The sequence below is a fragment of the Muntiacus reevesi genome, chromosome 15 (genome assembly GCF_963930625.1).
Source record: "Muntiacus reevesi chromosome 15, mMunRee1.1, whole genome shotgun sequence".
In the NCBI taxonomy this organism is placed as follows: Eukaryota; Metazoa; Chordata; class Mammalia; order Artiodactyla; family Cervidae; genus Muntiacus; species Muntiacus reevesi.
Window position 1 is genome coordinate 56,420,784 of NC_089263.1, and position 15,806 is coordinate 56,436,589.

Consider the following 15,806-nt stretch of genomic DNA (forward strand, 5'->3'; position numbering starts at 1 on the left):
ATACCTGATGGCCCTGCACAGGGATGCTATCTTTGGCCTCCCTTTGCTGGTGGTCCTCAGGCGAGGGTGAGGGAGAGGGTTCCGAGGCAGGACTGGCATCCTCTGTGATGTTGGCCTGGGGGAGGTCCTCGCCCAGCCCAGAGAAGCTGAAGTTGCTCTGGGAGGCCTCGGCCTCCTCAGCCTCATCCTCCCTGGCCCCCAGGTCCAGCAGATAGCCCTCCGGTTCTTCCAGGTCCATCTCTTCATTTTTCAAATCCTCCGAGCCTTCTGCGTAAGCCTCCAAAACCGCCGCCAGGGGCACCTCGTAGTGTGGGTAGTAGAAGAGGTCATGAGGGATGACGGAAATCTTGGAGAGCGGGGGAGACGGCTTGAAGTCCAGGCCCTCCTCGCTGGGGCTGTGGAGGGTCTCCAAGCTGACGCTGCTGCTCGGTGGGTTGGAAGGCAATTCTCCCCCGAGTCCCCGGAGGCATTCGGCTTCCCCTTCCTCCTCTCCCCGACGGCGGCGTCGGAAGGACTTGCGCTTGGCCTTCTCATACACCTCTGGCTTTTTATCCACCGGGGTCTCCTCGGGGGCCAAAGAATAGCCTTGGTCTTGGTCTCCAGGATCCTTGTGAGGGTCAGGTTGGTCGAGCTTCACTGGGGCCTCATCCGAATCTGTCTTCTTGTGGGCGGATTTTCCTCTCCGTTTGCCCACTCTCTCAGGGTGATCCTCCGACACCTCCTCCTCTGCAGGTTTTTTCTCATGAGGCGAAGGAACCTCATTGAAAGCCTGGCTGGTGGAGGCAAAATCGATGAGGTCGCTCTTAAACTTTGAGGCTTTTAATGGTATAGCTTCAAAATAGTCTTCTTTATCCATCGCTTCTACCATCAGCAGCTTCACCTTGATCTCCAAGGCATTGGCCATAACGGTGTTCTCTCCCAGCGGTGAGGGGAGATGGCCTTCGTCCCCAGGGCTGGATGCCCTCTCCGATGCCCCCTTCCAGGGGGGAGATGTCTGGGAAGTGGGAGGATGACTGATCTCACCATCCACTGAGGACATGTCATCAGGGACCTTGTCGGAGGCTGCTTCTTCCAGGATGTCCGGCGCCTCCTGTTTTGGTGTTTCTTCAGCAACGTCAGCCACCAAGACCTGTTCATCCTGCTTGGACGACTCCTTGGTCTCTCCAGGGCTCCCTTCGAAGTGCAGGTCCACGCTGTAGAAAGGGTCCTGACTGCAGGAGGCATCCTTGTAGGTGTCGGCCTCAAAGTGCACCGTCTTCTTGATTGGCAGAGAGTTGGACCTCTGGCTGTCCTTTCGGGATGATAGGATGGAAGATTCTGTAGCCGGATCACTGGTGCTGTTGAGCTTCCTGGGGATCCCTTGGAGAACCTGCTCGATGATCTGGTTCATGAACTCGGAGGAGCTGTCCACCAGCTCCTGGCTGGACACGCCACCCAGGCAGGGTTCCTCCGCATCCTCAGGCTTGTCACAGACGAAGACTTTGGAGGGAGGCGGGTGGCTGGCCTCGTGGTTGACGGTGTAGGCTCGCTCCCCGTCCTCGGTCAGAAGGAAGACAGCACTCTCCTGTTCCGAAGGGGTTTCTTTGATGCGAACGAAGGTGGATTCGATAGGGGCTTCTTTGTCGGAATCCACAAAATCCTCCTGCCAAGAAACACAGGGCACCATGAAGTGAGCAGTGTCTAAGTGCCACGCAGAGTCCCCTCTCAAAACACAACCACAAACCAGCACTTCAGAATGAATGGAAGGGTTCTGATATCGCTGCAGATGGGCAAATGACTACTGTTCCTGCTGAAATGTGAAACCGTCAGATAAGTTAAAGAGAAGGTCGTTTTCGAAGCTATGGCTGCAAAGACATCTCAATGAACTGAACTCTGGAGAAGGACGGGCCCTTTCTAAGAGAGGAGATCGTCGGCGACCTCATAGCTGTGGGCCATCACCTGGTCTGGGTACGGACTAATAAGTGAACCCACCTAAGATAAGGAAAGAGCAGCTAAATCTTTATGACTGTTGGGCTGGTGTGAGAGATTGAATCTGGAAGGGCCTCAAACAGGAAAAACCACTTCCCTTCATATACTAGTTTTCCCCCACAGGGACTCCTGCTAAGCACGGTGCAGCTGAACTATTGACAGAAGCCAAGACACAGAAGCAACCTAAGTGTCCACAGACAGATGAATGGATAAAGAGGACGTGGTACATTCCATTGTACAGTACAATGGAATACTACTCAGCCATAAAGACAGATGACATAATGCTATTTGCAGCAACATGAATGGACCTAGACATCATCATATTAAGCAAAGGCAGAGAAAGACAAATACCATATGATGCCACTTATATGTGTAATCTCAAGTGTTACATAAATGGGCTTATTTACAAAACAGAAACAGACCCACAGTCACAGAAAACAAACTCATGGTTTCCAGAGAGGAAAGCGAGGGAGGGATAAATTAGGAATTTAGGATTACCAGATACAAACTACTATATATAAAATGGATAAGCAACAGGATCTACTTTATAGCACTTAATATAGGGAACTATAGTGTCTTGTAATAAACCATAATGGCAAAGAATTTAAAGGATGTGTATGTACAGAGGTCCATATACATATATAACTGAATCACTTTGCTGTATAGAGGAAATTAACACAACATTGTAAAGCAATTATATTTCAATTTTTAAAAAAGATGTAGCTGAGAGCAGGGCTGAAAGTAGAGAGCAATCTTGGCGGTTTTGCAGTGCTTGGCTCCCAATGTACTGGTGGGGAGAGTGGATTGACCTCATTCTAAAACTAGTTGAAACCAGAGGGCTGAAATTAAATAAAACTGCAACAGAGTCCTTATCAAGTTCTGAGAAGGTCAAAATGGTCAGCTTCTGGTCATAGGTCCTTGTTTGGGAAAGGGTTACATTCTCCGGGGGTGGGGGTGGGAGAAATATCATGTATATCATGTACCTCATCACATACCAGATATGGCATAAAATTAAAAATTTTAAGATACAAAGAAGCAAACAAACAGATCCATAATCAAGAGAAACATGAGTCATTAGAAGCAGACCCAAAGACCCAGGGTTAGAATTAGCATAAAGACTGTAAGACAACTGTTTAATCTACGCTACAAGAAACACAAAGGTCATTCTTCAGGCTAAAAGGAAATGATCACAGATGAAAGTCTAGATCTGGAATAGGGGAATGAGAAGTACTTAAAATGGTAAATCTATGACCGATATAAAACAATCTTAAAAGTTTTCTTAAAAAGTCTCCAGCTTAAAGAAAAGATAATAGCAAACCATGGGGAATTAAAATATACAGAAGCAAAGCAAATGACAATAATAGCAAAAGGAAGGGAGAAGAAAAGTGAGTGGGATCAAAACAGCTGCATATACATACAAACATATACAAATATATAAAATGCACAATGAGGGACTTCTCTGGGGATCCAGAGGTTAAGAATCTGCCTTGCAATGCAGGGGGTGTGAGTTTAATCCCTGGAAACGTAGGCAATGTTAGGCAACTAAGATCCCACAAGCTGAGGGCCAGCTAAGCGTGCAAGCCACAGCTAGAGAGCCAGTGTGCTCTGGGGCCCGTGTGCCACAACTACTGAGCCTGCACATCACCACTGGAGTCCGTGCACCACAACAAAGGATCCCCCATGACGCAGTGAAGATCCTGACGCAGCCAAATTAAAAAATCAAAGTTAGCTAATAGTAATCCAAGGTAGACTGAGGTATGTTCAAGATGAGTATTATAATCCCTAGGAAAACTACTAAAAAGATAAAACAAACAGATGTGGCTAAAAAGCCAACAGAGGAGGTGAAATGGAAACCAAAAAACAATTGAACAATCCAAAAAAAAATGAGAGAGGAAGAACAAACCAGCATAGAACAGACAGGACCAGTGGAAAACAACAGTAAGATGGTAGCTTACATCTATGTATACGGGCAAAAATACACTAATAAAGTGAAACACTAATAATTCTTGTCAAAATGGATAAAAAAGAAGACCCAACAGTACAGTATTTTTATAAAAAACATGCTTTAAATATAAGCACGCGTACACTGAAAGGAGAAAGATATTAATAGAAAATGATAAATCACACAAATACTCACTTATGATAGTTCCTATATTCCTATCAAATTTACTCCATGGTGAAATGAAACAAAAATAAAATGATGGCCTCATCAAAAAGACACAACAATCCTTAATGTATATGCATTTATGGCATAGCTTCCACACACACAAAGCAAAATTTGACAGAACTAAGAAGAACAATAAAGTCACAATCATAAGTCAGAGACTTAACTTTTCTCCCTCACATTCATTGGTAGGAAAAGCAAAAAAAAATTGGGGATGTCTCTGGAATATTAGAACAGCATATTAACCAACTCAACTTAATTGGACTGTTGATGCTTTCACTGTACAAGACACATTTTTTCAAATGCATATGGTACATTTACCCAAATAAACCATATGTCAGGGCATAAAGCCAGGCACAGTGTCTGGCACATGACCAGGGCTTAATGAATATTTATTAAAGTGTACTACAGTCAGCTGAATTATGAAACTTAAAAAAACAATGGTTCAACAGGAATCTAGATCAGCTGGGATGCCTCTGTATCCCCTACGGATGCAAATGGACTGTTCTGAGGGGATGCCCTGTGCTGTGTGGGTAAGGGGGACTTTCACCATGTTCTATCTTGCTTGACCCCTCCTTCCCCAGCCCCAGTCTCTGGCCCCAGCCCTGGGGAGATCCGAGTGTCAGATTTGCTGAATCCAAGCTATGACTTTGACTCACACACATATCATAAATTTTAGTTGCTTTCAAACTCTGCCTAGGCTGAAGAGTTCAGGGCTAATAAAAGCCCTGGTCCCTAGTATTTCCGAATTTCATAATGAAGATTAAATTAAAGAATGACATTACCACCATTTTCTGAGCATCAACTGTTGTCCCAAGCACAGGACTTTACAATATCTCTTTACTCATCACATAACCCTGAAAATGTGGGTCATATTTCTAGTTTACAGATGGCATCTCATACAGACATGTATCAGAGAGATTAAGTAAATAGCTCAAGGTCACCAAGCTTCAAGGGGCAGAACTGACATTCCAGCCCATGGAATGCTGCTTCTAAAGCACCCTGGAAAGTGATCTGTGGTCCAGAAACAGATGGGAATCACACACATAGGAAGCCTGGAAAGAATCCAGCCTGGCTCTTCTGAGTTGGGCAAAATGAGGTCTTAGTTTTAGGCATATGTTGTAAGAAATCTAAATGCCTGAGCTTTGGAAAAGAACTGAGATCAAACCCCAGCTCTGCGCTGGGCAGCTGGGCAACCCTGGAGAGGTCTGTTAGCCTCTTTGAGCACAGACTTTCTCTTCTACAAAATGAAAATGATACAGAGTCAAGTGGGATTCCAGGAGTGGCAGTCAGCCCAGAGACATACAGGATGCTGACCTGACAAGCCTCCAGCTAAAAGAGCGGCCTGTCCCTCCTGTGAGTATTAGTTCTGTATGATATTTTGGTGGGGGGGGGGGGAGCCTAGTATTTCTAACTACCTGAAACAACAATGTGTTTGTTGACTTGTCACCTGTTTTCTCTATTAGAACAAAGCTACACAAGGTCACGAACCTCATCCATCTCATTTACCGTTAAGTTTCCCAGAGCCAGCCATGGGTGTTCCAATAAAGTAATTTTCCAATAAAGGACCGTTGTCACTGTTGGGCATATTTGGCTGGAGGTTCACCAGAGTCTTGACAACTTCTAAAAGGTCTGATTCTGCTCCAGAAAATCAGTCACCAAGTATGCTCAGATTCTAAAAATTAAAAACGTGCGCTTGGCCATTGTCTTTAAAATTTTTTCACACTCTGATAAAATCTGGTAGACTGCTAAAATGTCCCATCTGACATCTAGAAAATCAAGGAGCTGATTCATATGACAAGCGGGCATCTCTTCTAATCTTAAAAGTCTGGGATGGGGAGAGGTTTGTGAGAGGTGTGCCTGACTTCCCATTCTGCTTTTTAATGGCGCACACGTTAGCGATGATTTTGAAATTAAAATGTGGCAAGGCACATGAGATTGAGATTCAATTATTACAGCTGCCACACAGCTCGAACCCCAGCTTCATCCCATGGTCAGCTGATGGAAATGTACAGTTTCTGAATTATAGGTAAGGAAAACAAGACATACGGCTTCCAACTCCGGGAAATGTTCTAGAAACTGAGCCACGTAAGTCACGATGGACTGCTCATCTGGTGTGTCAACCATGATGTCTGTTAAGAGAAACACAGGAGTTAGAAGGACATGCAAAACACAGGTTTTATTTATTTTTACATTTTTTTAATTTTTAAATTTTTCCAGCTTTATCGAGGTATAGTTGACAAATAAAAATTGTATATACTTAAGGTGTACAACATGATCATTTGACATACATAGATATTGCAAGATGATTCTCACAATTGAGTTAATTCACACATCCATCATTTCACAGTTACCTTATTTTGATGTGTTGAGAAAACTTAAGATCTACTCTTTGGGCAAATTTCTAGTAGACAATACAGTGTTATTGACTATAGTCACTATATTTATGTTAGACTTGCCAGAACTTATGAAAGTTGGTATGTTTCCTACTTTTTCCACTCCACTATCAACCCCCAGCTCCTGGTAACCACCATTATACTCTCTGGTTGTGTGAGTTTCACTTTTTTAGCTTCCACATATCAATGAGATCATGTAGTATTTATTTTTCTGTGTCTGGCCTATTTCAGCATAACGTCCTCCAGGTTCATTCGTGTTGTTACAAACGGCAGAATTTTCTTCTTTTCGTGGCTGAATGATATCTCATTGTATATAGATGGCATTTTCTTTATCTATTCATCCACTGATGGACACTTAGGTGGTTACTATGCTTTGGCTACTGTGAATAATGCTGCAGTGAACACTAGTGTGCAGATATTTCTTCAAGACTGCAATTTCCGTTCCTTTGATTTTGTTTATTTTGTTTGTTTGGGGGGTTTTCTGGTTTTTTTCTTGGCTGCACTGTGCAGCTTATGGGATTTTAGTTCCCTGACCAGGGATTGAACTCTGGTCCATGGCAGGGAAAGCACCAAGTCTTAACCACTGGACCACCAGGGAATTTACAAGCTTGTTTCCTTTAAGTTTAATTTCCTCTGAACATATGATCAGTAGACGGTTTGCCAATATTTTGGCCACCTGATGTAAACAGCTTACTCGCTGGAAAAGACCCCGATGCTGGGGAAGATTGAGGGGAGGAGGAGAAGAGGATGATAGAGGAAGAGACGGTTGGATAGTCATGTCCATGACTCAATGGATACGAACTTGGGCAAACTCTGGGAGACAGCGAGGGACAGGGAGGCCTGGCGTGCTGCAGTCAACGGGGCTGCAAAGAGTCAGACACGACTGATTGACTGAACAACAAGAGTTTGCTGGACCGCATGACTGTCTTTTTTAATTTTTTGAGGGCTCTCCATGCAGTTTTCCATAAGAGCTGAACCAGTTTACATGACCACAAAAAGAACACAGAATTTTCACATGGGATCTTGGGATGCTTCACGGTGAAAGATCCCACAGACCAGGGAGGGTTTTTTCTCTTTATTTCACACGTCAGGAAATTTAAGGCCTTTAAGGGAAGGAGGATGATTTGAGCAGTGAAGCCTCACACTTGACTGATGAGCAGAGAAGCTGGGATGGAGAATCCAACACTGCTTGTACCCAAGATTCTGTTATTCCCTGCTGTCCGAGTCCTTCCCTGTGAGCAGCCAGTTCACTGCCCATCCCATCAGTGAGTCTGCTGAGCTGAGACCCTTACACACTGCCAGAGAGAATCCTAAATAAGCCTTTCCTACATGGAATATGGTTTGACAGAGATAACCAAGTGCCTCAAAAAGGTGTATACTTTCTAGCTGCGTCATTCCATAGATGGGACCTGGTCCTGGAGGAAATAATCTGAGACGCACACTGAACTTTATCTTATAAGATGTCCATTGCAGCATTATTTACAAGACTATTCCAAAACAACCTCAACATCCACCAGTGGTAAAGAGTTAAGTACACTTTGGTATGCCCACTAGATGGACCATTATGCAGTCAATAAAAACAAATAATGAAGACATCCTAGCAGCATGCAAAATACTTATGTCACAGTTAAGATGTTTAAGTTAAAAAAAGGAAGATACACGTTATGTGGTACCCTGGATGGGAGCGGAGTCTGGGGGAGAATGGATACATGTATATGTATGGCTGAGTCCCTTTTGCAGCTGAAACTATCACAATATTATTTGTTAATTATTTGCTAACCAGTACAAAATAAAGGTGTTTTATTTTTACAAAAACTTTTTAAAAAAAAAAGTAGAAATGCTCGTTTAATACAAAAGAAAGTAGTAGAGGAGGAACATAAAAAAATCAAAATGATATGAGACGTCTTGACAATTAAACAGAAAATGGGTAGTAATGGAAAGAAGCACGGGAGGCTGCAGGCTGTGAACTTGGTTGGTAGCCACGCAGATGTTCACACGTGATTATCACAGAATCACAAAAATGTATGCTTGTTTCATGCATTTTCCTACATGCATAATATATTTCACAATAAAATAAAAGTTCTAAAATCCTTAAAGAAAAAAAAAAAAGGAAGAGACAAAGTCATACATACACTGAATGATCCCAATTATGTTAAAAAATTGTATTTGGATATAAGGAAAAACACTGGGGAAATGATGTCAGTGGCAGGAATACAGGAGATATAAAAATGACTTCATTAGATGTTTCTGTATTCTCCAGAATTCCCATGTGGACAGAAGGTGTTACAGGCTAAAAACAAATTATGAAGAAAGAGAAAGAGAGAGAAGCGCCGCTACCTTCTGGCTCCAGGAGCCTAGGGATGTGAAGGGCATCATGAGCGATGCTGAAAGCCTTCTCCAGATTCTCCCGCATGGAGTCTTCCAGCGCCTGCTTCATGTCCACCAGGCTGGGGTCGATGGCCTTGATCACAGCCAGGAAAGCCAGCCCGCTCCGCCAGCTGCCTGCAAAGTCCTGCACCGCCACGCCATACCTGAAGGGAAGCAGCAGCTGCGGCAGGCGTGTAAACAGACTCAGGGATGCCTCGCTGGCCTCCGAGTGAGGCCGGGAGCTGCTGACCTGGCGAGGACTAGATGCCCCGGGCCCTGAGTCTCAGGACAGCTGCACTGACCCCTCCATGCTTCCATTTCCGGACAAACCCAACAGGAAGGTTATGTCGCACAAGGAGACATAACAGGAACTTGAGCTCCCCCTCCCAGATAGATACATAAAGCCTTCATTTAACACATGATTCCTTTTATCAGTGATCTTTGAAATGCAGCAAACATGGGTGTGTCGTGTCATAAAATGGAGCCAGAAAGTTCAAGTTCACACCCTGGCTGCCCCTCCATGCTTCCAGCGCTGTGGCCTTAGGCAGATCACGTACCTTCTTAGCCTCAAACTTACAAAACAGAGCGGTCACGGGGAAGTGTTAGGTTGAATCCACCCCCAGAGTGGCCAGACCACGTGGACCATGTGTGATGTAGGCGCCCCACAGAAGCCACTCAGTAAGTGCTAGCTAATGTCATGACTCATAGAAATAAAATTACAACTTAAAAAATGACAAAGAGAGGCCATCCTGTATTAATTTCCTTCAGACTCCATTCCTTGAGAGCCCCTCTTCCCACTGCCAGTTTCCCTACCGGGGTTACTGAACGCTCTTAAAAAAACACAAATATCTTTTTGTTTAGATATTTGTGGAGATTCATAAGAAGTTGCAAAAGCAGTACAAAGGGACCTTGGTATCCATCATCTGCCTCCCTCAGCACAGCGTCTTATGTTACAGGCGAGTGCCATCAGAACCAGACACCGACGTGGGTCCAGGCCTAGAAGCCACAGATAAGCCAGGGCTACAAGCCACGGACTAGGATTTCATCGGTTTCACTGTCACGGGTGTGGCGGGAGTGCCAGGACACTTTGTCTCAAGCACCCACTCCTGTGATCCCCGCCACAGTGGCCATACAGACTGTCTCCCCTGAAACAGCCTTCCTCTCCATTACAGTCACCCTAACTCCTGGCAGTGAGCTCACTTCTGGTTTATTTATTTTAACACAACACTTAATGGTTGTTCACGTTAATCAACTCTATCATGTTCAACCCCTTAATCAAAACCCCCAAGATCTAACCCTCCCTCCCATCTCTTATTTTTCCTGGCACCTTTTATTTCCATATACTGGGGAGATGGGATCTGATGCTAAGTGCTTATGAAGTGCTGGTACTCTGCTTTCATGGAGTTTATTTCATTTAACCCTAACTCTCCCATAAGGGGGTGAGTAGTAAGTCACCATCTTATAGGTGCAGCTTAGAGAGGAAACTGATGCACCAGGTCTTCCCAGTCTGGCAGGGGTTAAACACAAGTCCAGGGATTTGGTTCCAGTTCACCTGTCTCAGTGTTGGAAGGGCCAGACCTGACTCTGATAGGTTTCAGCCATGATTTGTGACTTGCTTTTAAGTAGGTACAGACCCTGAAAGATACCCAGAAGCTTAATAATAAGCGTGCTAAGCTGCTCAGTTGTGTCCGACTCCTTGTGACCCCATGGACTGTAGCCAGCCAGGGTCCTCTGTCCATGGGATTCTCTATGCATGAATACCGGAGTGGGTTGCCATGCCCTCCTCCAAGGGATCTTTCTGAAGCAGGGATCAAACCGGCATCTCTTATGGTCTCCTGCATTGAAAGGTGGATTCTTTACCACTAGCACCACCTGGGAAACCCATAATAATAAACAAGTCCATGTTACTTGGATCCAAGGGCCAACCCCACTTAAGGATTTAAAGTGGTAAAGATCCCTTGGATTTCTATGCAAATTGTCCCATCAGCTTCCTGCAAACCAAACACTGAGCATGTACAGTTTTGTGCAGACACAGAAAGGACAGAATTGCCTGCTCTGAGAGTCTATGTGAAGTGCCAGGCATGTAATGGACACAGAACCGAGTAAACAGTGACGCCCCCTTCCTCTGCTCTTCTCCCTCTCCCTGGTAGCAGTGCGGGGTGCTGGGGAGCAGGGCATGGGGCTTACTTCCTCGTTTTCCTCTGCACCCAGGCCAACAGCGTCCTGATGGCTTTCCTCTGGTCTTTCACCGAGATTGCTGCGCTCCTCTCTGCGGTGGGTGTGGGTGGGAAGGAGGAGTCTGAGTCTGTGCCCCCCGAGCCGGGTGACAGGCTGGAGGATGGAGAGTTTCTGCTGAGGTTGCCCGTGAGCTCTTTAATCTGGAAGGAAAATGACGTTTCAGACCCAGCATGGGCTCTCTTGGACCCCGGCTGGAGGGATCAGCTCACGCAGAACTTCCTGAGGGTTGGGTGTCAGTACTCATGATGGCCAGGCTGTTTCGTGTGGCTTGTGGTGCATGCACGGATTCATAGCAGGGAGAATCATCTCTTCCTGGAGTCTGTCTAGCTCTGGGCAGAAGCTGCTGCTGAGGGCCTCCTGACCTGGCTCCACCTCTGTGTACATCATTTTTACTCTTGGGAGGGCCATTAAATAGTGAGCCATAATTTTCTCTTTCAAAAGAGGGGGATTTTAGAAGATGAATTGTCAGCTTACTCCCTCCTACTCAGGGAAAATAACTTGAGCACAACTTGAAATAACCCCTTCACACTCCAGCCCCAGACACCCTCCCTCTTCTATAAAATCTGCATTTTCAGACAGATGCTGAGGGTGTGAAGGCTGCAAGGTATCCCCATGCCTCTTCCTAGAGCTGTCTTTGTAGAGGCTTTCTAATCGTCTCTGATGAACACTTGTCATGTTAGGAGAGTAACTCTAACTAGTTCAGTTTTTGGCTCGAAGTATTTCCCTGGCTCTTGGGACCGTTTAGAAGAAAACTACTTCTCCAAGTAAATATTTAATTCTTTAAGTCCCAAGAGAAGAACAGAGCTCACATCACTTTTAGAATCACAGGGACTCAAAATCTTTAGCAACCAAGATTCCTTTGGTTCTTTTCTAGGAAAGAGAAAAGGCAAAATCTGTCAGAAGTGAAATCTCACTGTCTCCCATGATCCGGACCCCACTCCTGTATTGGCGGAGATGACTGATGTGTGTTATGGGAAAGAAGTGATTTTACCTGGAAGAAGAGGATTATGTTCCAAATCAGCCCAAGAACCAAAGAGGGGTTGCCATCTGCTATTTCTGCTGCGTCAATGCTAACCAGCTTTACCTGGAGAGAAGCAATGTATGAGCTTAAAGACAGGGTCCAAATAGGTTGTAACACATTATTTCCTGATGCTCTTGTGGACCTGTTTCTTTCTTACCCGTGCTGTTTGGTGATGCCACAGGGCACCTCTCAGGGACCCCAACATGCAGAAGCGTACACAAGTGTGTCTAATAAACAGTACATAGTGCTTCCCATTAACAGACACTATTCTCAGAGTATTAGCTCTGTTTGCCTTCACAACAACCCCACAACACAGATTCTGCTATTATCTCTGTATTTCAAGTGAAGAAATTCCAGAGAGGTCAATGGAAAGTGCCCAGGACACACAGCTAGTAAGAAAGACATCTTTTTCCAAGAACAGATGGTACATGCCCAGGGTCTGTCTGCATGCTACACTACCACCACCAAACCTCCAGATTTAACATGTCTTTGGACAAACACAGAGTACTGACATCAATGATCATGGCCCATGATGGCTAAGACAGTTCAGTTCAGTCACTCAGTCATGTCCGACTCTTTGCAACCCCATGGACTTCAGCATGCCAGGTTTCCCTATCCATCACCAACTCCCAGAACTTGCTCAAACTCATGTCCATCGAGTCGGTAATGCCATCCAATCTCTCTCATCCCCTTCTCTTCCTGCCTTCAATCTTGCCCAGCATCGGGGTCTTTTCCAGTGAGTCAGTTCTTCACATCAGGTGGCCAAAGTATTGGAGCTTCAGCATCAGTCCTTCCAATGAATATTCAGGATTGATTTCCTTTAGGATGGACTGGTTTGATTTCCTTGCAGTTCAAGGGACTCTCAAGAGTCTTCTCCAACACTGCAGTTCAAAAGCATCAATTCTTCGGTGCTCAGCTTTCTTTATGGTCCAACTCTCACATCCATACATGACTACTGGAAAACCCATAGCTGGTGTTGGACAGGGAAGTTGGAGTTGGTGATGGACAGGGAAGCCTGGCGTGCTGCAGTCCATGGGGTCACAAAGAATTGGACACAACTGACTGGCTGAACTGAGCTGAACCACTTCACCCATTTAAAGCACACAATTCCATGGTTTTTTAGTGTTACCATAATTTTAGAGCATTTTCATCACCTCAAAAAGAAATCTTGTACCCTTTACCTGTCACCTGTCTAATCTCCAAATTCCTCTCAACCTTGAGCAAACACTCATCTGTCTTCCGACTCAAGAGATTTCCCTGTGCCGGACGTATCACAGGAATAGAGTTCTAGAACAAGTGGTCCTTTTGGTCCAGCGTCTTTCATAATGTTTTCAAGTTTCATCCACAATGTAGCTTGTATCAACACTCCCTTCTTTTTCAGGGTGGAATAATATTCCGCTGCATGGACAGACCATACTTTGTTCATCCCTTGGTCCATGGATGGGCATCCGGGTTGCTCTCACCTTTGGGCTATTATGAATGATGGTGCTGTGAGCTGTGTCATGCCCTTTGGTCCCCACCATCTGAACCGCCTCCTAGGTTGGGTCTTTCCCTACAGGATGGGAGGCAGAGCCCACCTCCCTCTTCAAAAGCCAAAACCGCTTTTCTCCGCCCTTGGCAGCCAGGACAGGGGTGAGGATGTAGGCTTATCAGCCCAGGCCTTTGAACCTGAATGAGTGACGCTGAGAGTTCCTTCCAGGGGCTGTGGGAGTGGGGGCAGAGGGACAGAGTACTGATAGCCGTGCCCACGTGGGTCCTTGCGTTCGGAGGTGGCGGGGCTCTGCAGTGGTCTTGGCATTTAGCAGTCTTGGGCTCCGCCCCTGATTCCCCAGGCTTTGAAGTCATCCTGTGACTCCTTGGCATCCTTTCAACACATTCCTTTGCTGCTTATACCAGCCCAGATTAGATCCCCTTATGACCCAGGAGCGCCAAACGAGCAGCACTTTGTGATGACGTTCTACTGTACATGCCGACGTGTCAGGTGAACTGAGGGCTTTCCACCCGGAGTAACTGATGAAACTTAATGAAAGGGGAACTTTGGAAATTTTATCTCTCTAGGGCCATTCCCTCCCATTTTTGAAGGACACGAAGCAGAGTTCAAAACACAGAAAAGGCTAATTTAAGTCTGGAAAATTCTATCAAAGAGGACAGAATTACGTGATTTTCCTCTGGCTCAGTTAGCCCCCTTCTCTGCCTTGCTTCTGCCATATTCTGAGTGCTAAGAACAAGTTTTACACCCTGACATGCTCACTGTACTCCTTTTAAAATTAGAGGGTAATTGCTTTACCATATCGTGATGGTTTCTGCCATACATCAACCTGAATCTGCCATAGGTATACATATGTTCCCCGCCTCTTGAACCACGCTCCCACCTCCCGCCCCATCCCACTCCTCTAGGTAGTCACAAGAGCACTGGCTTTTCACTGTACTCTTAACCCCCAAAGTGAAAAGGAAAATGTCAACTGCATTCTGAACATCTGAGAGCCACTCAGCATTTCTGCCCTTCCCACACCCAGACATCCACCGGAGTTTTCATCCTGATGGAGCTGGAGGGGCGGGTGGGCAGGGAATCAGGGACTGCATCTCGCCTGATGGATTAGCTGTATCTCGACTGATGGAGCTCCGTTAACATTTCAACTTGTTCCATCTGACCGTCTTAGCAGGCACCCCTTTGCCCACGTCTCTTGTGACCAGCACTAGACTTCAAATCATGTCTTTTTTGTCTCAGGGGAGGCTCTGTGAACAAGATGTGTTTCAGATACTTACATTGCTATCTTCCAAAAACTTAAGTGCTTTCGCTATGTTGTTTAACCGAAAAATACGATGGGATGAGGACTTGTACTCGTGTAGCTGTAACACAAAACAGGACGGCACAACAGTTAAGCCCAGACAGGCACTCGGTTCCCAGCAGTGCCATTGGAGGTGCTTGTCTTCTTTCTTTACCTTTTTCACATGAATCTCAAGAGAAGGACAGGGCTCACAGCAGAGCCTGCATGGACCACATCCAAACCCATGCACGGGGCCCCGGGACACACAACCGTAGTCTCAGGGGTCCCCGAGGGTTGCCTTATTTATGGTTCCTGGGGCCAAACTCACTGGAGCTGGTGAGGGAGGGGAACCCGGGGGTTAAACAGGGGGCAGATTTGTCAAATTTCCCTCTGTGACCCAGCTCCTGGCTTTTGATACGCCTCCCTCCCCCAGAGACTGTCGGTGACATGTTCTCCTCTCTGCACTGATGCCGTTTGTCAAGGCAGAGAGCGCCAGCCGGGAGCGTCACCCGCAGCTGCTAAATCATCCGGCAAACCCTCCCCGGCGGCCACAGATGTTTCTGTTTCCTGGCCAAGGGCTTGGTGGACATGTATCCCACGTCAGAGAGAGAGAGGGAGAGAGAGATGGAGACAGAGACAGAAGCACAGAGAGACAGAGACACCAAGAAGGAGACAGACACAGAGAGACACAGAGAAACCCAAAGAGGAAGAGAGAAAGGGGCTTGCAGAAGCAAAAACTCTGACAATGCTCGGAGCACACGCTAGGAGCACCAGCAAAGGGAACTCATCCTGAAACGGAAGCCCATCCCTGATCCTTGGGGTGAGTGCTTCACACTAACGGGCAAGCCAGCGGGTGTCCCTTGCACGTGGGATGAACTGCCAGC

At 46.0% G+C, this 15,806-nt stretch overlaps 1 protein-coding gene across 5 annotated transcripts in view; it reads right to left on the reverse strand.

Moving 5' to 3' along the window:
* CLMN (calmin) overlaps nt 1–15,806 on the reverse strand; it is a 124,056-nt gene that overhangs the window by 21,843 nt on the left and 86,407 nt on the right. For all 5 annotated transcript variants that reach the window (XR_010659123.1, XM_065906470.1, XM_065906471.1 and 2 more), the window contains exons 4-9: nt 14,921–15,004; nt 12,125–12,217; nt 11,083–11,273; nt 8,866–9,059; nt 6,182–6,264; nt 5–1,642 (exon numbers count right to left, since the gene is read on the reverse strand). Coding sequence is in view for 4 of the 5 variants with exons in the window: in XM_065906470.1 (XP_065762542.1) it covers nt 5–1,642; nt 6,182–6,264; nt 8,866–9,059; nt 11,083–11,273; nt 12,125–12,217; nt 14,921–15,004 (2,283 nt within the window). In the remaining variant the exon portion in view is untranslated. The remainder of the gene's footprint in view (nt 1–4; nt 1,643–6,181; nt 6,265–8,865; nt 9,060–11,082; nt 11,274–12,124; nt 12,218–14,920; nt 15,005–15,806) is intronic.